This window comes from Mesocricetus auratus, unplaced genomic scaffold (genome assembly GCF_017639785.1).
Source record: "Mesocricetus auratus isolate SY011 unplaced genomic scaffold, BCM_Maur_2.0 Super-Scaffold_100020, whole genome shotgun sequence".
NCBI classification, from domain to species: Eukaryota; Metazoa; Chordata; class Mammalia; order Rodentia; family Cricetidae; genus Mesocricetus; species Mesocricetus auratus.
The window spans coordinates 23,547,575-23,572,136 of NW_024429201.1; the positions used below are offsets into that span (position 1 = coordinate 23,547,575).

The 24,562-nt window shown below is 41.1% G+C and overlaps 1 protein-coding gene across 1 annotated transcript; it reads left to right on the forward strand.

Moving 5' to 3' along the window:
* Nucleotides 1–323: 323 nt before the first annotated feature.
* On the forward strand, nt 324–23,339 carry Aggf1 (angiogenic factor with G-patch and FHA domains 1). The gene is given in 15 exon segments (XM_040728914.1): nt 324–826; nt 3,332–3,434; nt 4,271–4,464; nt 5,954–6,118; nt 6,952–7,140; nt 10,447–10,768; nt 11,577–11,593; nt 11,595–11,689; nt 11,965–12,016; nt 13,345–13,446; nt 15,116–15,281; nt 16,050–16,132; nt 19,091–19,218; nt 20,375–20,474; nt 22,304–23,339. Coding segments are annotated over 15 exon segments (2,112 nt in total). The 5' UTR covers nt 324–631; the 3' UTR covers nt 22,505–23,339.
* Nucleotides 23,340–24,562: the final 1,223 nt, after the last annotated feature.

The window sequence follows — 24,562 nt, forward strand, 5'->3', positions numbered from 1 at the left end:
AAAACTACGTCATGTGTGAATCCCTTTAGTCCCGGTAGAGAATGAAATGTGAAGGTTCACATTGTAAGGAAAATAGAAGAAACTTCGGCTTTGGATCGGGAAACATTTCACGAATCTGACTCAAAATCATAGATCATAAAACAAAGGAAACAACAGGAAATAAAGATACAGACTGCCGCTGCCTCGCTACACAAACACAGACTTGTCAACGGCAACTCCCAGCCCTTCGGGAAGAGAGAACCACGCAACGGCGCAACCAGACACTTCAAGCTTACCGTCATTTCCTTTTCCCGCCTTGGCCCCACCCACCTCCGGCTCAGCATTTCCGGCTCGGCCCGGAACTGGAGCTCTTCCGCCCGGTTGTCCGGTCCCCGTAGCGCTCAGGTTTCTCCGAGGCTGTCACCGGTAGGCTGTCCGAGCTCACGGCGCGGGGCCGGGCGGGCTCGGCTTCGTCCTCTAGCTGGTCGCTCGGTTCGCCGACTCGGGGGCGACATGGCCGGGGCTCGCCGCGCCAGGCCGGGCGTGAGGCGGCCTCTCGCAGCCCGCGCGTCCCCGTGGCCCCTGGGCCGGCGGGCCCTCGTGTCGGCGTGAGCAGCCCCCGGGCGCCCGCGGGCCCCGCGCTCCCGGCCGCATGGCCTCCGAGGCGCCGTCGCCGCCGCCCGCCTCTCCCGAGCCGGAGCTGGCGCAGCTGAGGCGGAAGGTGGAGAAGTTGGAGCGCGAGCTGCGGAGCTGCAAGAGGCAGGTGCGGGAGGTCGAGAAGCTGCTGCATCACACGGAGCGGCTGTACCAGAGCGCCGAGAGCAACAACCAGGAGCTCCGCACGCAGGTGCGCGGCCCGCCACAGCCCCGAGCCCGCCAGTGCCTCCCTGGCCCGAGCCAGAGCTTCTCTGTGGAGTCTTTGAAATCAGTAAAGCCCAGAGCTGTTGACAACCCCGAATACCTTAAGAGCCGGCTGAACAGGGCAAGCCGATTGGTTTGGACGACTGTCCCAGGGCAGGCGTGAATGAAGTCCAGCATGGGCTCCGTAGCCTTGATTTCCTGACCCAGTGGCAATGAGCGCGTTTGTTTATTTTTTCTGGGCCATGTTTGAGTCGTCTTGGTCGAGAAGAAGGCTCACCTGGGTCTCGAACTCGACTGGTAAAGGAGGGTGACCTTGAAGTTCAACTTTTAAACCCCCTGGCCCCACTTTCCAAGTGCTGGGATTGTGGGCTTGCGTTTGGTCTCTATTTCACCCCGATTTGGGATTTTCGACGCAGAATCTCTGTAGTCAGCCTGGTTTAGATCTCAGAATGTTGATCAAGATTGACGCAAATGCTTGGCAATCTTGTGCCATTCTCCCAGGCTGAGTTTTCAGGCACGAAACAGCATCCACCCATCTTTTGAGTTTGCTTAAGGCTGAAAGAATCCCGTCATGTCTTGAGTACCCCAGTTACTTACAAGATCTGGTTGAAAAAATAGCATATAGCAGAGAAGGCTAACGGCAAGAACGCAATTTAATTTTACACACCATTGAACACACTGCATGTGTAGGGTGATCAGAGTTATCCTATTTCGTTCACTTGTAGAGAGGTAAACCTGTCTTTTGTACAGATACTAGGAGTGTGTTCTATTTTCATAATGTGTAATAAGGATAAATACTTGACATTGGTGCTTAAAAAAGAATACATTTTTAGCTTGACTATTGAATAGTTGCATATTATCCTGACAAGTTATTTCCAGACACTTAATTCCAATTTAATGTTTAATAAAACTAAATCTCCAGGCTAGATACTGAAATGTCATCAAACTTTGCCATACTAATCTTTGTATGTGTGTGTGTATTTGGTATATTCCTCCCTATGTGCACATGGAGGCCAGAGGGAGGCATCAGGTGTCCTCTGGCTCCCTCATTCCTTTGAGACATGGTCTTTTCCTTCACCAGGACCTGATTTTTTTTTTCCTAGTCTGGCAGCCCGAACTGCTCAGGGATCCTCCTGGCTCTACCACCCACAGTTTTGGGGTTATAGATATGCTGGAAACCAAGCCAGCTTGTTCTGTGGGTGCTGGGATCCAAACTCAGGTCCCTATGGGGTGAACAGCAAGTCCTCTCAACCACTAAGCCATTTCTGTCTCTCCGTCCTGACATACTATTCTTAAACTAGCCCAGAAGTATCTGCTGTATTGAAATGACTTCTCCACCCATTGTTTAGAGGTACACTTCTGGCCTAGAAATTTTAGGCTAGTTTGGGCAGTGTAGAGAGAGGGGAGACAGACAGACAGACAGACAGACAGACAGAGAGTTGGTGGTAGAGTGCTTGTAAGCACAAGCCCTGGGTTGGATTCTCAACACCTCCCTCTCTCAGTTAAATAATAACAGTAATAGTAACAAACTCAAAGTAGAGAAAGTCTTGCATCTTGCTGATAGTCAGCATTCCCTACCTGGAGGGTGGAATGGTCATCTGCCGTCCATTTGGGCTTAACAGGCCTTTTACAAGTTACTTTGTCTCTGAGGATATTTCATGTGTAACATGGACATCAAAGACAACCAATGTGTAAGGAAGTTGTATAAATTAAGGTGTCACTCAAAGTTCCAGTATAAATGTAGGTACTAAGTATTCTAGTCATAGAAGTGATGTGGCACCAGGGCAAGGCCCTGGCCTCCTGGGCAAGGAGTGAGTGACGGGGTGAATCTGAGAGCCAGTGCCTCCTCAACAGTTTTCTCTAACTTCCTTTCCTCGGCCTGATTCCAGTCCTGGTAGTCAGAGCAGATCTCACAACTCATAAAGTGCCCAGGAAAACCCGAATGTAACTATCCCACGGCCTTTTCTGTGTTTAAGCTTACTCACCATTAAATATATCAGAAGCCTTTTCTTGCATAAAACACAGATTGAGATCCTGTCAGACTGAGGTTGAAGTTCGTGGGCTGAGGCAGTTTCTTCCACTCATGGGCAGTCCACACTGTGGCCCTGACCTGCACAGCATCTTTGAACTCATCGGTCCACCTGCTGGAATGAAAAGCGTGCCTATGATTATGAAAATATCCACGAGTGGCATGCACACTTAGTCTTAACTATCTGGGAAGCTGAAGAAAGAATTATTTGAGTTCATTAGCAGCCTGCTGTGTAAAATAGTGAGATCTGTGTTACAAAGAAGAGGAGCGGTGGAGGAGATAAGGAAAGCCAAAAGTCAAGCCTTAACTTGTGAATAAGTGGTAGGGTTTCTGAAAAGGAATGCACAGGTCTAAAAGTTCTACCAAGAAAACATCTTACAATGACATAAGAATGGCAGAGTGTTATGTGTATTATTGGATTGCTTTATGGTTTATTTTTCCTAAAGCTTTGTCTCCTTTCAGGTAGAAGAACTCAGTAAAATACTCCATTGTGGGAGAAATGAAGATAGGAAGAAGTCTGATGTAGAAGTACAGACAGAGAACCATGCTCCTTGGTCAATTTCAGGTACTTAGTGTCTGGTGGGGATACACCAGGCCCCACGGATCATTCATGATCTGCTGAAGTAGTGTCTCTTTAAAAATAAAGACACAAAATACATAAATACGAAGAATTTGATAATACCGATTGCTCTCTGGTTATTTATTTTTTTGTCAATTTATGGGTGGCAAAATGTATTATTCCTGTAATTTCTTTCATGTTTGTGAGTTTTCAATACTATACTAAGTATTCTGTTCTTGTTGCTTGAGTCAGGGTCTCAATATGGAGTTGTCTCCATACTCTTTCTCTTTGTCACTGTCTCTGTGTCCTCCCCTCTCCCCTCCCGCCTCTTTCTCTCTTTTTGAGACAGGGTTTTTCTTTATAACCCTGGCTGTCCAGGAACTTGCTCTGTAGACCTTGAACTCACAGAAATCCTCCTGCCTCTGCCTCCTGAGTGCTGGGATTAAAGGTGTGCACCACCACCACTGGCTACCTCTTCATCTCTTTATAGCTAGCCTGGAACTTTCTGGGTAGCCCAAGTTGGCTTCATTTGTATTAGCTTCCTGCCTCAGGCTCTCCAATACTAGGGAATTTCCTTCTACACCTCCCCACCTTACTGATCATACTTAATATTTTGACAGCCAGTAAGCTAACTTCTTTTTCTTTTTCTTTCTTTTTTCTTTTTTAAATCTGGTCTTGGCCTTGTGGGTGCTGTTTTGTGTTTGCTACTCAGGGTTTACAATTAACATACACTCCTCTCTCTCTCTCTCTCTCTCTCTCTCTCTCTCTCTCTCTCTCTCTCTCTCTCTCTCTCTGTCTCTCTCTCTCTCTCCCCCCCTCTCCTTTCTTCCTTTTTGCTACAGATTATTATTATCAGACGTATTATGCTGATGATAGTCTTCCCAGTAAAGAGACGGAACTGACTGTACAGCAGAGTCAGTATGCTCAAGCTTCTACGAAAGACGAATCACAAATAGACAGTGACAGTCATGCTGGCACCGATGGAACAGACTGTGTAAAACATGGACAGGAGGATCCTTTCACCTCTGATTCACAGGTAATCAAAGGCTAACCATGACACCCGAGGCCCAGGGATTTATCCTTAAATTGTCAAGATGGAGAAAGACAATATTCCTTGACCCATGGGCTGGAGAGGTGGCTCAGAGGTTAAGAGCACTGACTGCTCTTCCAGGGATCTTGAGTTCAATTCCCAGCAACCATGTGGTGGCTCACAACCATCTACAATTCAATCTGGTGTATATGTAATGAATAAATAAATCTTTAAAAAACATTCCTTGACTCACTACAGTGCATACAGAACTTATAAACAGTCTTATGTATGACTATGTAGAGTATCAGGCTTGTTTTGTCTTTTGAAATAAAGTTTTTTTGTTGTTGTTGCTCAAGTTGGCCATGAATCCCTGAGCTCAGGTTGTCTTGCCTCAGCCTCCTGTGTTTTGGTTTGTATCAATACATTCAGCTACAGTTGCCAAAAACCAGAACTGGGTCTGTACTTAATAGCCTGTGTATGTTTTTTTCTGTTTATGATGACATGGATTAAAGGACTATTTATCAGTCTATTTGAACTCAGTCCATGAACCCGGTGCTCAGTGAGATGACCCGGGAGGTTGAGGTGCTTGTTATACAAGCCTGGCAGCCTGCGTTCAGTTCCTAGCCCTGAATCTCCGTACAGACGGAAGGAGAGAATCAAGTCCACACGTGTGTCTCTGACCTCCGTGTGCCTGCGGGGGCACTCACGTCCACATGCACACTTTACAGGAAAACTTTAAAGGACCTTGGACACAAAACAGTAATGAGTTTGCATGTTTATGTGTAAAGTGTTTGTTATTTTGACTTGGGGTCTCACTATGTTGCCCACACTGGTCTTGAGTTTGTCACAAGCTGTCCTCTCACCCAGGCTTGCCAAGGACTGAATACTATAAGTGTGTCCCCAAACTGGCTACACCTGGAAGAAAAAGGCAGTTTTCTCTCTCTCCCTCCCTCACCCGCCAGTTCCAGGGCCTGTGTATTAAGTACCTCATCATTATTTAAATTTTCCTGAATGTTTTTCACATTTGGCTTTACAATTTGTTTGACTTATAAACTTTTATGTGGTGTATCTCATTTAATCTATAGTTTCTCCTCCACCTCTAGTTTTAAAATATCTTTCATCTTTGAATGTATTGAACAATTAGATCATTGTTTTAGAGAGTATTTCATAGTCCGTGCTTCCCTGTGTTATGAAACATTTAACTTTGAATACTTGTTATCTTACTTTAGTGTCTTTAAAATTCAGACAAGATCCTGGGGATAAATGCCGATCCAAGGTACATGGTACAGCTCTGGCCTTGAGTGTGCAAGGCTAGTCTTATCCCCAGCCCTGCAGAACAAAACTACAAGGGAAATTCAGAGTCAAGGTTAAATTGAAGAACACTGAAATGTTTTTTTAAGTGGCAATTCCAAACTGTAAACAAACAATGCTTTAGATTTGCCAGCCATAGTTTACCCACAGTTATGTGTCATCTGGAGTGGTTCTCTCTCCCCAGGAAAGTGCGTCAGCGTTAGCAGCAGAGGGCACAGCCTTGGAAGGGTCCTCGCTAGCGGACAGCTTGAGAGCTGCCGCAGAAGCTGCTGTGTCACAGACTGGCTTTACCTACGACGAGAACACAGGATTGTATTTTGACCACAGCACTGGTTTCTATTACGATTCTGTAAGTGTCTCAGACCTTTTTAACATCGCACTTTTGTGTTTTTAGTTGCCTGAGAGCAAAAATTAAACTCAAGCTGAAGTAAAAAAAAAAAAAAAAAAGTAAGAATTGGCATTTAAAAATTACTCTTGAGGACTGAGGAGTGGGCTTTCATTCCTGAAATCCATTCTTCCCAGGGTCCTGTCTATTAATGATGGTCTGCTGTCGGTTTTTAAAATTTGGTTGACTATAAATGGAGAAATCCTCAATTTCAAATATTTCTGTTTTTCAGTGTTTCATTCTCCTTGTTCTTTTCCTTCGTAGTTTGAACTTTTGCCTCCAATTTTCTATTAAGAAAAAAATAGAAAATTAACGAAGATAGTTGTTTACCCGTTTCTTACTCTTTAGCCCCCTCCCCCAGTTTCTTTAGTTTTATTACTGAATGCTGAGAGTCAAGATTTTTTTTGTAGCATTAAGGAGAGATTTGGGTGCTTGGTATTAGGTTGATTTCACTTTCAGTTTTCATGCTTTCAAAAGAGTTTCTTTCATTTTATTGGTAATGTGTTCAGTTGAACCATGTGAAGTTGCTGTTTCTTATAAAGTAAAACACCATAAACAATGACAGTTTTATTTGATGCAAGTAAGGTTAATTATTTTCTCACAAGGAAATCAGTAAGCATTAATTATTAAAATACTTTTGAAATTTTAAAAGCATTTTTTCCTAATTCATTGTCTCCTGAAAATACTATAGTTGCTGAAACAAACATTCACTATATTGAAATATATTTGACATTTTTATTTTTCTACTTTGTTTCATTAACCATGAGTAAAAATGCATGTTTTCTTGACTTTGAAAGGAAAACCAACTGTACTATGACCCTTCCACTGGGATTTATTACTACTGTGATGTGGAAAGTGGTCGATACCAATTTCATTCTCGAGTAGATTTACAACCTTACCAGACCTCTAGCACAAAACCAAGCAAAGAGAAAAAGCTGAAGAAGAGAAGAAAGGAGCCAGGGTTTTGTACAGCAAATGATGAAAAGGTAATGCTTTCTCACTTTTTAAATTTTACAGTATTTTAGTATCATTAGTTAAGCCAAACGTTTATGAATGTAAGTATCATTCTGTATCTTTGCATTTTAAGTATATCCATTAAGGTGTGAGAGTCTAAAACCAGGGGAGGTTAAATGAAACAAGTTTTTGTTTTTTTTTTTCCACTCAGTCACTAGAAGTAGGTGTTTTTAAAGTTTGAAGGAGGTAGATTGAAGATATATAAAATATTTCACATTGTTTAGCTCAGAAGAATGTCCCAAAACTGATTCAGTAAGTTGCTTATTGTACAGTTCACAAAAGAAAAACAGTTTGTATATTAATATATACGGATTCAATATTTTTAAGTAATTTCTCACCTATTAAATTGCAAACTTAAATACATTCCTGGTAAATATGGGGTGAGGTACATATTAGGGTTGAAAGGATTTATTGTTTTTGTATTTTATACACACACACACACACAGAGAAAGTGTGTGTGTGTGTGTGTGTGACTGTGTATGTATGTATGTATATGTACGTGTATACACGGGCATGTCTGTGTATGTAGAGGCCAGAAGAAGGAGCGGATCCCCTGGAGCCAGAGTTAGAGTTGGTTATGAGTGGATGTGGGTGCTGGGAAGGACACTTGGATCCACTGCAAGCACTCATAACTGCTGAGCCATCTTCCAACCTGTTTTTTAAATTTAGTTTTGTTTTTGGAAAGAGGTTGATTTTATTAGGTAGAGAACATATTTTAGTAATTTATGTTTCAAAAATTAAAGCAAAAGATAATTTCTTTATGTAATTAATAGCCATATGTATAAGAAATGGGAGGGGGGAAGGGCCAGGGATGTACCTTAGTATCGGAGCACTTATGCTACACGTGCAAAGGTTCTGGGCTTGATCCCTGGCATTGCAGAAAAAAACTCAAGTCTAATGTAGTGAGACTTTGGTTAATTAAGAGCTGGCAATGGTGGTGCATTTGTTTAACCCAGCACTCATGAGGCAAAAGGCGGCAGATCTCTGAGTTTGAGGCCAGCGTGGTCTACAGAGTGTGTTCCAGGATAGCTAGGGCTACACAGAGAAACCCTGTATTGAAAAGACAAAACAAAAGAACATGTAAAGGCAAAGAAATTTATAGAAAGACTGAAGAGAATTTCAAAATCACTTAGGATACTGTGGTAATTAGAATTCTCTTCTCTTATTTCTGCTCCCTAAATGGCTGAGGTTGGTGATGTGTGAGGAGGAGTGTGTTGGCTGTACTTTGGAAATTTTATCTCATATTTTTTCTTGGTCCAAAGAAATTTACTTAAAATAATAAATTCTACTATCAACACTTGGAATTAAGATTCTGTTGGCCTTATTTTCTGTTCTCGATGTGGTTTTTTCTTTGGAATAGAAAAGTATGTTAGTGAACTACTAAGAATCACTTTGGAAATCTCCATTGTAATGACTTGTTCTAAACTTTGAAGGGGTGGGTTATATAAAAGCCTTCTTCTTAGCAGATAGAAGAGTATGAGAGACAGCTGAGAAGCTCCCAATTAATTTCCTTCCTTCCTAAGATGCTCTCGAGCTTCACTTTCTTGTAGACGAAGACATGTGGAAGGAAGACAACTGGGCTAGATATTGGGATATTTTCATATATGCACGCACACAGGTTTCATTCTCTGCATATAAGTGCCCTTTCTTGTCTCTTACTGGGATTTGAGTCTAAACCAGGATATCCCTTATCAAAAGCACCGCCAACAGTTTCATTTATTTTCTCTCTTAAGTTTTCCAAGAAGTAATGATAGTAATAATAATAGTAATAATAATGATGATGATGACGATGATGATGATGAATGGAAGATTGGACATGCTTTTTTAAAAAGTGCACACATAGCTAAGGAGACATTTTTGACCACATGGCCTGTAAAGCTCCTAATAGCTTTTCAGCTCCTTGCCCTTGTTTTTGCCCTTGGCGAGTTTGTATTGCCAAGAGTATATATAGTTTATCACAGTAAATGTTCAGCCTGTCTCCAAACTATTTATGCTGCTATTAAAAATAAGCTGTCATATTTCTAAAATTGCATGTGAACTCACTTTTTTATATGCAGCATGACATACCAAAAGGGAAAAGAGAGCAATTACTCTGTGCTGCTTCTCAGCTTAAGTAATGTATTGTCTATTATACAGAACAGTGCCTGTTATTGGTCACTGTGTACTGCAGTTGAACCCAGGATCTTATGCATATTAGACACACATCTCATGAGCTGTATTTTGGTGCATGTATTATAGTCTTTGAAAGTCACTCTGAGAATAAGCTTTGTGTTATGACCACAAGAGCATGTAATGCACATGTTCATTGGCTTGACTTAGTCATTCATTCTATACGTAGTTTTATAAAATATGTTTAATTTGTTGAGTAAAAGTAGTTTGTTCATTTTTCATAAAGCATGCCAAAAATTAATAATAAAAGGTTTATGGTAGACAGGTTGAACTTTCAGAATTAAAGGCATATGAATACTCATTTGTATTTTAAACTTTTGTGTAGTTTCAATGCAGCTAACGCTAAAATGTTCAGTTTTGGCAAAACCTCAGTTTTGATAACATTGATTATTTAAATTCCTGTTATTTTTAAAAACATTTCTGTGTTTTATGTAATTGTCTTATTAAAAACTCAAAATAAAAATTAGAGTTGATTCTTTTTTTTTTTTTTTGGTTTTTACAAGACAGGGTTTCTCTGTATTGTTTTGGAGGCTATCGGTTCAGCCCGGCCTCGAACTCACAGAGATCCGCCTGCCTCTGCCGCCCGAGTGCTGGGATAGAGTTGATTCTTTCTGGAGTTTCATACTATTCAATAAGGTAGCTACTAGCTCTATGTGGCTGTGGACTGAAGTGAAGGTCTTATATAGGAGGATATTCTGTATGTACAAGATTTTGAAGTCTTGCTACAGAGGTCAATATATAGTTTTAAAGTTTTTAAATGTGACTACTAGAAAATTTAAAAGTATAAATAGGAGTTACATTAAAGTTTTTATTTACAGCTTTCTTACATGCTATTACACAAGCCACATAATAGGTGATGGTGGGCTGGGCTGGAAATATTGGGGCCTTGAGAATAGATGGAGGGCTGTGGAGTGTCTAGCCCTTGTCTATTGGTCCCATGTGATGTTGTGCTGGGAATCTACAGTGAGTATAATGTTCTTATAGTGATGGTGTCGTTAAGCTGGGTCAGTCAGCAGGCACAGATTCCTATCCTCCCTGAATCAATGGAACTTTATATAGTGTGTAAGATGGTGATGTTGTCACTTAGTTTCCTGCCTGCCTCTGTCTAGGACTTGAGTTTAGAAGATCAGAACATCTGCAGTGTTGAATATATAAGCTGCAATGAAGAAGAAAATTCTGCAAATGTGAAAAAGAAGGCCAGAGTGGACACTGCTCATAGAAGTAGCCCCTTAATGCTCTCTGTTCCAGTTAGTGGGGGCACTGTAGCATCTCCTGGTGATGATAACTCAGCTTCATCAAAGGATGAGAAAGTTAGAGAGAGCGAGAGTGAACCAGAAGAAGGTGAAATTACAGACTCTCAGAGCGAGAACAGTTACGATGAAGACGGTACCAGTGAGAACAAGGGATCCTCGGAAGAATCGGAGGATGAAGGTCCGTAAGTGAATAATACACTCGGGTCGTAAGAGAGCAAGACCCCTGAGAGTGTGCTGAGTGCAACAGCAGACAGAACACACCAGTTACCTGATGACACTGGAAATTAGGAGAACGATTCATAGTCAGTTTTTAGAAGACAAGTCATGGGCAGATGACCACTATGCTGACTTCAGAAAGCTGCACTGTATTGAAAAGCTTCCAGTGCACATAAAATCAAACCCTCTCAATTCTAATATATGTTAAGGCTGTACTTTTCGTGGTCTGTTTTTGCAATTGAACAGGAAAAAGTAAATTGCCTTTAAAAGCATAGCTCATGAAGTCACATATAAGTATTATGGTCATTCTAATATTTTTACTAGATATGGAGATACAAAACACAGTATTTTATATATTGTCAATGAATTTGTTTTATAATAATAATCATGATAATAAGTCTTACACATATATATATAGTAGAATTTAAGAAGCTTTTTGTTTGTTGCTATGCTTGGTATTGAACCCAGGACCTGACACATACTGGGCAGTATTCTACTGAATTCTGACCAATGTAAATTAGTTATCTCTGTGAAAAGTTATTTTTTCTCTCTCTCTTTTTTGTTTGTTTGTTTTGAGATGTGGTTTCTCTGTGTAACTGCCACGGCTGTACTGAAATTCACTCTGTAGAACAGGCTGCCCTCGAATTCACAGAGATCCACTTGTCTCTGCTTTCTGAGTGCTGGGATTAAATGCGTGCGCCGCTGCCACCTGATGAAAAGTTCATTTTCATAGCACTTAAATTAATGTTTCCCCACCTCTTACTTAGTAGAGGAAGAAAAGATTTGGCCCCCCCTGTATTCGGGTGATTGTTGTGAGATCTCCAGTGTTGCAGACGGGCTCGCTTTTCATCATCACAGCTGTAAACCCAGCCACAATTGGGAGGTAAGGATGCGTCACACTGTATTTCATGAAGGTGGGTGAGCAGTATTGCATTTGAAGCATTGGTCTATGTACTCTGGGAACAGAAAAGACTAGAGCAACGTACTGTGGGGAAGCATGCAGACTCTAGTGTGTCAGTAAGGGCAATCCACAGGTAGATAATGCTGTGCTAGATTTCCACTTAAACATCTAGTAAAAACATACTTTGATCCTGTCATTGTCACTACTGTTTCTACGTGTTCCCAACATCACTAATGTCACTCTGCTTACTGCTGCAGAGAGAAGGATATGGAACATACTCTTCGAATCCCTGAAGTTGGTGTCAGCAAGGTAAGAAAGACCTTTCCTCTCCGTTACAGCCTTAAGAGGGAGAAAGCTCTGTGTGTGTACCCTGTTACACAATACACACAAAATAAATGAATAATAATTTAAATAAAATTTGCATATAGCAATTTGACACTCCCATCTCTTAAGTATCTTAGAGAAATAGCTGGATTGTGTGCAGATGTTATACACATAAGAAGGCTTGTAGCAGGTTTTTTTAGTTTAAAAAAAGTATGTGTTTTACTTGAATGTATGTCTGTGTACTGTAATCAAATTTTTCTTTGGGCCACCAGCTCACAAATTACAACACGGAGACTTACTATCAATTATGAAAAGCTAAGGCTTTTCTCACTAGCTCTTGTAACTTAAATCAACCTGTTTTTATCAATCTGTTTTACCGTGCAACTTTTTATCTTTATTTCACTCTGTATGTCCAACTCCCTCTATGTTTCATTGGCGTCTCCTCTGTGCCTCCATTATCTCCTCCTTCCTCTCTCAGCCCAGAAGTCCCGCCTATATCTCCTGCCTAGCTGTTGGCTTTCAGCTCTTTAATACCCCAATCACAGCAATCTATCTTCACACAGTGTACAAATATCCCACAGCAGTGTATCACTTAGGTGCCTGGCATACATAGAGGCCAGAAGAATGTGATGAATTTCCTGGAACTGGAGTTACACATGGTATAAGCCTCAGTGTGGATGAACTTCCATGTGCGGACTGGGAATCAAACCCTGGTACTCTGGAAAAGCAGTCAGTGCACTTAACCACTGAGCCACCTCTCCAGTCTGACCATAGTAATATTTTTTAAAGATAGTAGCACCCTGGAAAGCCTCGATACCCAGTTTTAGAAGCTTTGACTGTGGGATTATCTGTATAACAGAGTGGACAGAGTGCAGTTGTGCCCACCACTTACACAGACTGCGTGCTCTGCAGTAAGGGAGGCTCAGCTCTGTGTCCTGAAGACCTGGAGAACTTGCCTCCTTAAGAAGTTCTTGAGTGTTTCAAGTCAGTTTGAATTGAGAATTATAATGATTTTAAATAGACACTGATAGTACTTAGGGCAAAAAGTTTAAATTGTATGTACAAAATAATCTTATCTACATTTTAAAAGTAGAAGCAGCAGGATATATACAATTTAGTATGTCATCATAGTTAAATATAGCCTCCATATTTCTACCAGAGACTCGTAATAATAATTTGTATTCAGAAAAAAGCATTAAAAGGAATACAAGTAAAATTATCAGACTAATACGCACACCATTGCATGGTAGTGAAGTTAGCTCTGGGTTGGAAATGTGCAGTGCTTTGTAATTGCTTGGTTGCTTTTCTTGAAGTTTCATGCAGAAATTTATTTTGACCATGACTTGCAAAGCTACGTCCTTGTGGATCAGGGCAGCCAGAATGGTACCGTTGTCAATGGGAAGCAGATTCTTCAGGTGAGTGAATGTGTAGTGATCACCTCTTCTTCCTTGTCAGAGCTCAGGTCCTGGTCATTAATAGATAGCATTTGGTTCAGATCAGAGTTCAAACCCAAATGTGAACTTGGTTGGAAATTTCCAGAAAGGGTTAGAAAAAGTATTTAGTAGATATTGGTCTGTTGGGTTTTGGCCTCTAATTACGTCTCTGTTGCTTCTTTTATGTATGAATATACCATAAAGCTTATTTTGATGAAATATTCTTGTGTGTGTGTATGTGTGCGCGCGCGTGTGCATGAGTGTGCATGTGGCTCAGAGGACACCTCTGTGGAGTCCCTGCTCTGCCATCTCACTGGCCCAGAACTGCATATTCATACCAGTGACTTTGGTGGCCTTCTTTTTTCCTGTGTGCTGCTATGAATTTATTAGCTCAGGTTCCTCCTGCATTCCAAGCAGATACTCTCCCTCCGACATGCCATTAGGCATCCCTAATCTGCCCTTCGTGTCCTTTTTTGTCTTAATAAAAATATTGCTAAACTGGGAATTTACTGAAAACCAAATACTCTGACAAAGCAACTCGGGGAAGAAAGAGAACCCCCATCACGGTGAGGAAGGCAGGGCTGTGAAGCAGGGAATTGTGTTCTGTCAGACTTCAGGAAGCAGAGAAGAAATTCTAGCTCTGAGCTTACTGTCTCCTATTTGCTCAGACTAGGACCCCAGCCAGTGGCATGGTGCTGCCCAAAGTTCAGGTGGGTCCTGACAGGCATTCCCAGAGGTCACCCTGAACTGTATATATGTCACCGTGTGCCCAGAGGCCATAAGCAGTTCTAGATCCTGTCAAGTCGATCATATAAACCATCAAGGAGGCCTTGTTCTTGTGCTTTAAGAACGAAAGAAGGAAATTAAATTACAATAAAATTGAGAGGTGGCTCAGTGGTTAAGAGTGTTTATTATGCAATCATGAGAACCAGAATTGTGATCCCAGTGCCCATGTAACAAGGTACGCACACCCATCAACACCCGAACTTTGACTCTGAGCAATGTTAACCTCCTGCCACCCATGCGTGAATACACACACACACACAGAGGCAAGCAGGAATGCATGCACCAGGCAAATTTTGTTTTTGGTTTTTGAAAAAAAAAAAAAGGTGAGCCGGGTGTTGGTAGGGCACGCCTTTAATCCCAGCACTCGGGAGGCAGGGGCAGGCCAACCTGGTCTACACAGCAAGTTCCAGAATAGCCTCCAAAGCAATACAGAGAAACCCTGTCTCGAAAAACCAAAACAAACAAACAAACAAACAAACAAAAAACAAACAGTGATTGCCTCTTAACATGTAACTTTCCTCTATGTTTTGCTAATAGATTAAAGTTTGGAGTGAACTGGTGGGTAAGAAAATTGGTGGGTGTTGATATAAAATCAAAATTATAAGTAGCTTTTGGGAAATACTGTAAGAGACTGTGGGGTTGAGCCCAGTTTGGTTCAGGGTAAGTACTATATTCTACCACTAAGTTACTGTCATGGTCCTAGTAGTGTTTCACAGTCAACTCATCCACCAAGTTGTAGAAGTGTGCAAATGTCTCCTTTTCTGAGTTTCTTATTATCGTCAGTCGTCAGCTGTCTCTTACCATAGACATAATATAACCACGTGACTACTTTGTGTTTCTGTTTCATTGAAAATTTCTCATCTAGCCAAAAACTAAGAGTGACCCTTACGTCCTTGAACACGGTGATGAAGTGAAAATTGGGGAGACTGTGTTGTCTTTTCACATCCACCCTGGCAGTGAGACCTGCGATGGCTGTGAACCAGGGCAGGTCAGAGCTCATCTTCGCCTTGATAAGAAAGGCGAACCTTTTGGTACGTGAAACGCACTGAGTGTGGGTGTGATGATACTGTTTAGAACACTTCAGTTCACTAAGTGTTTAAAATGCACTCCAGTGTTCCCTCGACACTGAGCCCCACCTCCAACCCTTCATGTCACTGCATGTGGGCCGAGATAGGTAGGTGAGTGTGCCAGCCTCTGTAGTGACGGGTGCTGTGGACAAGGTGCACCTCGGAGAGAAGTCCTGCAAGGCTACCAAGTCAGTTGTTTGGAATTTGCCCACACATGCGGGGTACCTCTACTCGAAGCCCTTTTAGAAATTGTATTTTTTAATTGGTTTTCAAAATAGTGGGCTTCCAGAAGGGGTCTTCATACATCCTTAGTTTTGGCTAACCCACGCCCCAACCCCTTCCTCTTCTCCCACTTCCCCTGAAAGCTTCATATCACATGTGCTCCGCTTTGCCCTGCCCCATCTCATGGGCCCCTTCTGCCTTCCTGGTCCTGCAGACACGACACCTTAGATAGGCATATTAAAAGTTTTCACATAGCAGAGCGAATAGGTGACATTTGTCTTTTTCTGGTCCTGGGTTAGGTATCTCAGCATATTTTCCACTTGCTGATGAATGAATAGTAATTATGTGATATACACAGTGGAACTTTATTCTACTGTAATGAAAATTATGATTATGAAATTTGAAGGAAAAATGGTTTGAAGTGGAAAATACACTGAGATAACTAGTATTTTTTTCTAAGTATAATTTTCTATAAAGTCTGTCATATTCAAACTCAGTTTTTTCTTTTAGTTGGTCCAGCATTAAGTAAGGAGGAAAAAGAGTTGGAAAGAAGAAAAGCACTAAAGAAAATACGAGTAAAATATGGTTTGCAGGTAATGATGTTGAATATTGTTTCATGTGTTCAGTATATACTAAGCACCTTATATATGATTGAGTACTATTTACCATGACTGCTTATGTAATTTTTGTAGTTCTGATGTTTATAATTTAACTGCTGAAGTTGGAATTGAAAATGTAGTAAGTTATGTTTAAGTAGACAGTTCTGATTTCAAACAAACTCATTAAAATACTGAAGGGGAAGATGGTGCTGCAGGCACTGATGCATACACATCTATGTGGACCAAAAGTGAGTCCAGAAGTAGACCTGTGTGTTCATACATGGAAAGCTTGAGTTTTAAAACAGTGGAAATGGAGTGTGGGTGGAGAAAGGATGCCTGCCCCTCTTCCCCCAACAAAGGTTGCTAGAATGATTGGATAGCCATATGCAAAGAACAGAAACCAAAGAATGAGAGATAAGAACAAAAGTGTTGGTTCGTGTTATATGCCTTATAAAATACTACCTAACTGTGTCATCAATGTAAAGGTAGACGTGTAAACGTGTTTGTAAGATAGTTCACTGGATCTAGAGGCTTGCTGTCAAGCCTGAGTTCCTATATTTGGTTCCTGGCCCACATAGTGGAAGGAAAGACTGGCTCTCACAGTTGTCCTCTGACCTCCATGGGGGTGAATTGGCTCATGCGTGCACACATGAATACTCACAAATAACTGACTAATGTAAATGTAACGAAATCTTTAAAATATGAAACAAAAAACCTTAAAGCTTGTAAGAAATTGCCTCCATCAGTACTAGTTACTGATTTCAGGGCCTCTAGTGTGGTAGCAAGGGTTCTAGCATTGAGCTATCTCCTTAAGCCCAGGACATCCTTCTTAAAAAGAAAAGATTAGATTGCTGGGCATGATGGTGCACCCTTTTAAATCCAGCATTCAGGAAGCAGAGGCAGGCTAATATCTATGAGTTCAAGGACAGCCTGGTCTACATAGTGAATTCCAGGCCAGTCAAAGTTACACAGTAAGATCTTGTCTCCAAAATAAATGAGAAAATAAGATTAGGTAGGGAAAGGGGGATAGTTCTCTTGGTAAAATGCTTGCCAGGAAAGCATGTGGGCCTGAGTTCAGATCCCCAGCACCCATCTAAAAGCCAGTGTGTGCTGTAACCACACTGGAGAGGTGGGGCAGATCCCTGGAGCTTGCTGGCCGGCCAGTCTGTTTGAATCAGTTAGCCCTCTCCAACACCGAGATGGAGGACGGTGGAGAAGACCGCTGATAGTCTCTTGCCTCTGACTCCACCTGCACATTCACACTCAAGTTTAAGCAAAGATTTCCAAGGTATTTAACACCAAAATCACAGCGATGGGAATAAGTTGATGAATTACACTTTGGAGAATATGAAGATTAGACCATAGACCAGGAAACACTTGCAGTCAGATACTGATGAGAAACCTCAGTCTAGAATTTACAGAACACTGTACAATGAGAAAACAACTTAATGTATAAGCAGGCTGCCTTAGGCCGCAGCTCATACTCAGCTCTGTCTACTTGGAAATTTTTATGAAGAGGATGACTTGAACTCATTCAGGGCCAGCCTTGTGCTACCCTGTGTATTAATTATCTTTCTGTTGCAGTGATAAAATACTAGGACTAAAAGCAACTTAAGATTTATTTATTTATATTTTAGCTTATTTATATTTTTAGCTTAAAATTCCAGAGAGATCGAGACCATTAATGTTGGGAAAGGTATGCATGGTGGCCGGACCAAGAACCTGATCACAAGGGATGCAGAGAGGGATAGCAGGAAATGGAACAAAGTTATAAACTCAAAACCCTTCCCAAGGACCACTTCCTCCATCAAGGCTCTGCTTGCTAAAGGCTCCATAACCTCCCAAACAGTACCACCAACTGGAGACCAAGTGTTAAATAATGAGCTTACGGGGGGCACTGATCATCCAAACAACTACCCCGTGTTTAAAAGGAAAAAGGGTACTAGATTTTAGCAGACACTTCCCAAAGAAGATCCAGTTGGAAAGTAAAGACACGAAAAAGCGTTCAGTCAGGAATGTAGGAATGTGAACGATTGCTACCGTGAGATACCAGTGAGCATCTGTAGAATGGTGGAAAGTTTAAACTGACTGTACAGATCACTCACAGGGTTATAAGGATTCTTATACATGGTTGGTAGGGATGTTTGTGGTGCATTTCCTCTGGAAAAACAATGTGATAACTTTTTAAAAGTTAAAAGAGACTGGAGGTGTGTCTATCATTCCAGTTTATGGTATTTGCCCAAGAAAAGTGCAAGCATACTTTTCTACAAAGAATGGTAAGCAAATGTTTGTACTTGTTTTTTAGTAACACCTTTAAACTGAGAGATTCAAATGTCTTTTAGATACGGATAAATAAACCATGCTGTAGTCTTATAGTGGAGTACCATTTGTCAATTAAAAAGCGAGGACCATTGAAACTGGATGTAACCTGGGAGCCACTGCCACACCTGGGTGCACCTTTATCATGAGCCTGCCATACTGTGTTAGGCTCTTTGGAATCCTCAGAGAAGGGGGGTTCAGGTCTTACTGTGTGTGCATACTTGGTGTGTATGTGGCCACGTCACAGTGCCTTGTGGAGGTCAGAGGGCAGCTCTGTGAAGTTGGTGCTCTCTCCTTCCATTTATGTGAGTTGTGGGACTCAAGTCACCATGCCTGCATGGCAGGTGCCTTTACCTGTGAGCCATTGAACACTAGTCCATATGACAGTAGGAGGCTACAACAATAAGAGGGAGCTGCACTGGATTTTCAGCATGTTATCACCTTGTCTTTTTGTTTATTTTGTGATACAACTTGAACAGCATGGAGTGAAGATAGATAACATGTTGAATGATAGCTGACTTATATAGCAACTTGTTTTCATTCATGTCTACAGAAGCCCCATTGAGTCATATTTGCTAAGTTATATTTCTATTTGCTTTCTTTTTTCTCAATCAATGATTTGTGATTGCTAAGAATACAGACTATGAAGATGAAAAAGCATTGAAAAATCCAAAATATAAAGACAGAGCTGGAAAACGCAGGGAGCAGGTTGGAAGCGAAGGGACTTTCCAAAGAGATGATGCCCCTGCATCTGTTCACTCGTGAGTGTTAACGGACACCTCTAAGACATTTCTTGAGGTTTTTTTTTTTTTTTTAACATAGTAGTTCTTTTCCCATGGTAAAGTGGCTTTGTTAATCAACATGAAAAAAATGTGATTTTGAGACCTATAATACAACCACACTTTGACTTAAATTAGCTACACTATTTTTCATTCTAGCTTGAGTCAGATGGAATCTTCCATGCAGAAATGAAAATTGTAAAATTATGATTTTTCTTCCTTCTGAAACTGTGCCATCTATGCCAGGTTTAATTTTATAATTAACTTTTCCTTTACAGTGTGTAGAATGGAATATCTTACTGTGCATGAAGTCAGTTGATAAAATGTAGTATTACAAGCTGGATGCAGGAGGCAGCAGGGCAAATGTGTTAAAAGTAGGACATTTCTTATGCTGGAGAGTACATTAGATTTAAATTAGAAATAAAGAATGAAGCACCTTGGTCTGCTTCACTTGGTATATCATAAAAGAAGCTAAAGTAGCTCCCACACAGTGAGCTCTCACATTAGAAAACCCATCACACAGAATGCAAGCAGGGAGCAAAGGGTTCTGTTTTCTTTTTATCTGTACATTCATGTGTATAGAAAGTCATACTGTTCGGTGCTCATTGTTCAGCCTGTGATACTGTGGAAGACCGGCTCATTGAGAGTCATGGACAAGAAGTACAAAAGTGTCAGCAACTTTTAACCTGTGCTAATCACTGCCTTGCTCTGCTTCCCAAAGTCAGTCACCATCCTGACAGTAGTAGTTTCCAGTGACCTTGAAATTTTAAATGAACGGAACAGTACTGTATTCATATGGCGTATCTGTGTTCTTTTGTCCTTTTTGGCTTTGTTTGATACAGTTTATTTTCATTGCCATAGAACTTACCTTATGAATGTCCACAGTCTGTCTCTGTGTGTGGACATCTGAATTGCTTATGATTTGTGGCCATTAGGTTTGCTTGCTTGTACATATGTCATTAGGTGCATTTCTGTTAGGTAGCATCTGTAGAGTAGAATTTATGCGCTCCACTTGATGAGGTATAGTCAGTTTTTTTTTTTAAGAGGCTGTACTGGTTACTTTTAATGCATGAGTTTATTGTACATATGGTGTTAAAAGTCTTTGTAAATCAATTGTCATCTTAACTTTTGTCTACAGTGAAATTACAGATAGCAACAAAGGCCGGAAGATGTTGGAGAAGATGGGCTGGAGAAAGGGAGAAGGCCTAGGAAAGGATGGTGGAGGAATGAAGACGCCGGTAAGACTTGTGTTTTCTTTTATTCATAAATTCTTTGATTAGACATTGCCTTTGTGCAGTAATGAGCCAGACATTGCCAAGTGCTGGGGCCTGTAGTAATAACCCCAAACAGACAGGGTTTATGGTCTTTATTGTGTTATCATTTAACACATGTGGGTTTTGTTTACTATTTTGTGCTTTGGGAAAGCCTTGTTTAGAATTTTTTTCTTTAAAAAAAAACTATTAAAGTATTATTTCCTGAATCAGAGGTTTTCTTGTGCTTTTTAGTTGTGTGGGTTTTTGGGTTGTTTGCTTTACCATATTAGGCATTAAACCCAGGACTTTGAACATGTTAGGCAAGCACTCTTGCCAAGCTACCCTCAGTCCTTTTCAAAAATTTAAATGACATTCTTACTAGTCTGGGACTGAACATTGCAGGAGCAGTTGGCGTTAAGTTTATACGTAGGCAGATTCTGTGTTAGCTGTAGAATCTGTTATGCTTAAGAGGCCCAGAGGTCTGTATGTGTAATACAGAGAGTAATGTCTAGAAAACAACGCATCACACACACACACACACACACACACACACACACACACACACACACTCACACACACTCTCTCTCTCTCTCTCTCTCTCTCTCTCTCTCTCTCTCTCTCTCTCTCTCTCTCTCTCTCTCTCTCTCTCAAATAACTTGACAGTAGAACTTTTGTAGTACTTGATATGTGTCAAAACAGATGGACCACCAGTGTGAAAATGGACAAGTTTTTTTCATTTTCATTGGAACATGATGGAAAAACTGGTTTAATAATTATACCCTGAGTATATATGAGACTTATCACTGAGGATTTGGGCATGTTTGAAGTTACAGTGCTGTGTAAGGTGGCGATGATAAGAACCGTTTTCAAGGGTGTCCTGGAGATAAAGCCCTAAGCTTTACTTAGGTCACCAGTCCTGGTAGCTTCCTAACATAATGAGAGGTCCTCATCTCCAGATGGAAAGTAAGCAACAGTAGGTTCTCTTCATAGTTCTGTGCACAGCCCTGGACACCGAGCCCAGGGCTTTGTACATGCCAAGCAGACACTGCAGTGTCCAGTGACTCCCAGGCCTCTTCTTGCCATTTTAATGCTTAGTCCACTTGTACATTTGCTTGAGTGAGGCTAGGGCAGGGTTTAAATATGTCCATGACCTTTACTTTTGGTTAGAATGCAATGATATACTCTTTACCATTCAGGTGTGTCCTTCTGAGTGTGTGAACTGTGCAGTCCAGTATAGCTATGAATGCAACCTAAACAAAACATAAACTTACATAAAATGTAATGAGGCTCTTTTGTTGTTCATTTTTTGGGTGACTATTCATAGCATAAATTTTGTAGATAAGAATATTCATCATCCCGGGTGTTGGTGGCTCATGCCTTTAATGCTAGCACTTGGGAGGCAGAGACAGGCAAATTTCTGTGAGTTCGAGGCCAGCCTGGTCTATAGAGCGAGTTCCAGGATAACTTGCAAAGCAATACAGAAAAACCCTGTCTGGAAAACAAACAAAAAATTCATCATAATTGAAAAGGACAAACATGAAGGTTTGGTCACAACTAAACTGCTTAAGGAACATTTTTTTAATAGAGTTGGCTGTACTTAGGTCTGGTGAGACAATGAAAACAAAATGGGCTTAAACTGCATGGGAAATAGTGCATGTGTTCCTGTGTGTATTTATACATTTGACATGTGTTCTTTGCATGAACCTTTAATAAGTCAAAGAACTATAGGCAGACATCACTACCCAGCGTAGCACATAGCAGGTTTTGGTGTGTTTAGGTTCTAAAACAAGTCCTCTGGTTAACTTTCCTAACAGATCCAGCTTCAGCTTCGACGGACACATGCGGGCTTGGGGATAGGGAAACCGTCCTCAATTGATGATCTTCACTTTCTGCAGAATAAGAGCAAAACAAATTGGGACAAAGCACGAGAGAGGTTTGCAGAGAACTTCACAGAAACGAAGCCTCTGAAAGACGCACCCGGGGCCATGCCGTGGGTGAAAGGGACTGCAGAGTGAAGGTCTGTAACAGGGGAGGTTGGGGCTTTGAAAAGAGAAAAATGCTTCAAAACTCTTGTTGTAGAAACTTGGGCCCCCAAAAAGTCAGTACCAGGAGGGAACTCTTGAGGTGGCCTCCCTGGTCCACACATGTGAGGGCGGTTTTAACTGCCGAGCAGGAACTGTATGAACTCATGCCGGAAGTGGACTAAAGTTCACAGAGCACAGGCAGAGCTTGTCAGACTTTCATTGTTTTAGCCTGTCATTTACCACACGTGTAGGGACAACTAGCTATGGAAGCAGAACTGAGATAACCGCTAACGACTTGAGTGTACATATGTCCTGTCTCCATGTGGTCACTGAATAAGATACACAGATAAGAGACGTCAAAAGTTTATGAGTAATTCTATGTGTATACATACTTGTTTACACCTTTTAGAACTTAGTTTTTATTTTGTTTGTGAGTAGTGGACATACTTTTATTATCCTTGAAATAACTGCAGTAAATTGAGGAACTGATGAGCAGGTGACGTTATAGAAAATTAGTCTCAAACTGTTTTCTTCTGTGAAGAATGTTGATTTGTACTATATATTCAGCATTTGCCTTTGGTGTTTTCCTAGCTGATGAATATTTGATATAAACAACTGGGTATGTATTGGCATATTCAATGTGCTAGCATTTTTAGTTTTGATAAACACCATTGCAGGCAATGGGATTGTGCCAGAGAAATGTGCCAGCTAGTGTGGATGATTACGTAGCCAAGGCTTCAGACACAAGCATTTCCTGGAAATGTCTTCAAATGCAATAAAAAACATTTTAAAAGACTCGATTTCTTGAATAAATGATTTAAACATACTCGTCTCCTTTGTATTTGCAACCCACCAGAATTTTTCCCCTTTGCATTGGCAGACCAATGGCCTTTGGGGACAGGTGTCTCATTTACCACTGTTGTTCCCATCACCCCCAACTGTTAACTGGGAAGTTGACACTGGAATTGTCTCTTTGGCAATAAGTATAAATTGTAACTCCCCATCTGCAAGACAGAAATGTCTTCACGATTCAGAAAAAAGTACAGGAAATTTTGAAAGAGATACAGTCACAGAAATAATTCCAAGTGAAAGTTTGCCTGTGGGTTTACCCCCTAGTGGTACGGGGCATTTGGGGTGGGTGCCAAGAAGTCAGTTATAGTTAAAGGTGAGAAAGAAGACCAACTGACAAGTCCCCAGAGCACTAGGGCGGGAGAATTTGGCCCTGTAATTCCTCATTTGGATAGTGTTTCTTTGTGCCTTCCACATACACAGATGTACATGTACACTCGCATACACACACACACACACACACACACACACACACACACACACACACACACACACACCACACTTGGAGGCAGCAGGAATGGTCTGATTATTTTCTCTAAAATAGAAATCACAAGTATATTTTGGTTCTGGTTTCCTGAATAGGTAATAGTAGGTCCTTCAGAATAGGTGTGGGTCTTCCTCACATGCTTAGTAAAATGACTACTTACCACCTTTAGTCTACTTTGGGGGGAAGTGTTTTTATCATAGGCATTTTTGGTAAGAAAATGAAAACTAGAAAACAGTAGTAAAAACTGAAATATATGTACATAGTACTTGCATTCTTTTTTTTTTTTTTTTTTTTTTTTCTAGACAGGGTTTCTCTATAGGCTGTTCTGGAACTGGCTCTGTAGACCAGGCTGGCCTCAAACTCACAGAGATCCGCCTGCCTCTGCGTCCCCGAGTGCTGGGATTAAAGGTGTGCGCTGCCATGGCTACCGCCACCACCACCCAGCAGTACTTGCTTTCTTAAGCCACTACAGGTCTAAAGGCTCAGGGTTTCACTGTCTATTATTAGTGGACTGAATAAATGTCTCCATTTCTGTCTGGGATTTTTTTTCTCACATGTCTTGTTAGATAACAAAAGAGACATATATGTAACCAGTCAGTAAACTGTCAACAATAGAACATGTAAGAGCTTCTGTTGCTTTAGAAGCATAAATGTGAGCTATATACAATTTGGATTATACATAAAATTGTTTTAAATGAAAATTTTAAGTAGTA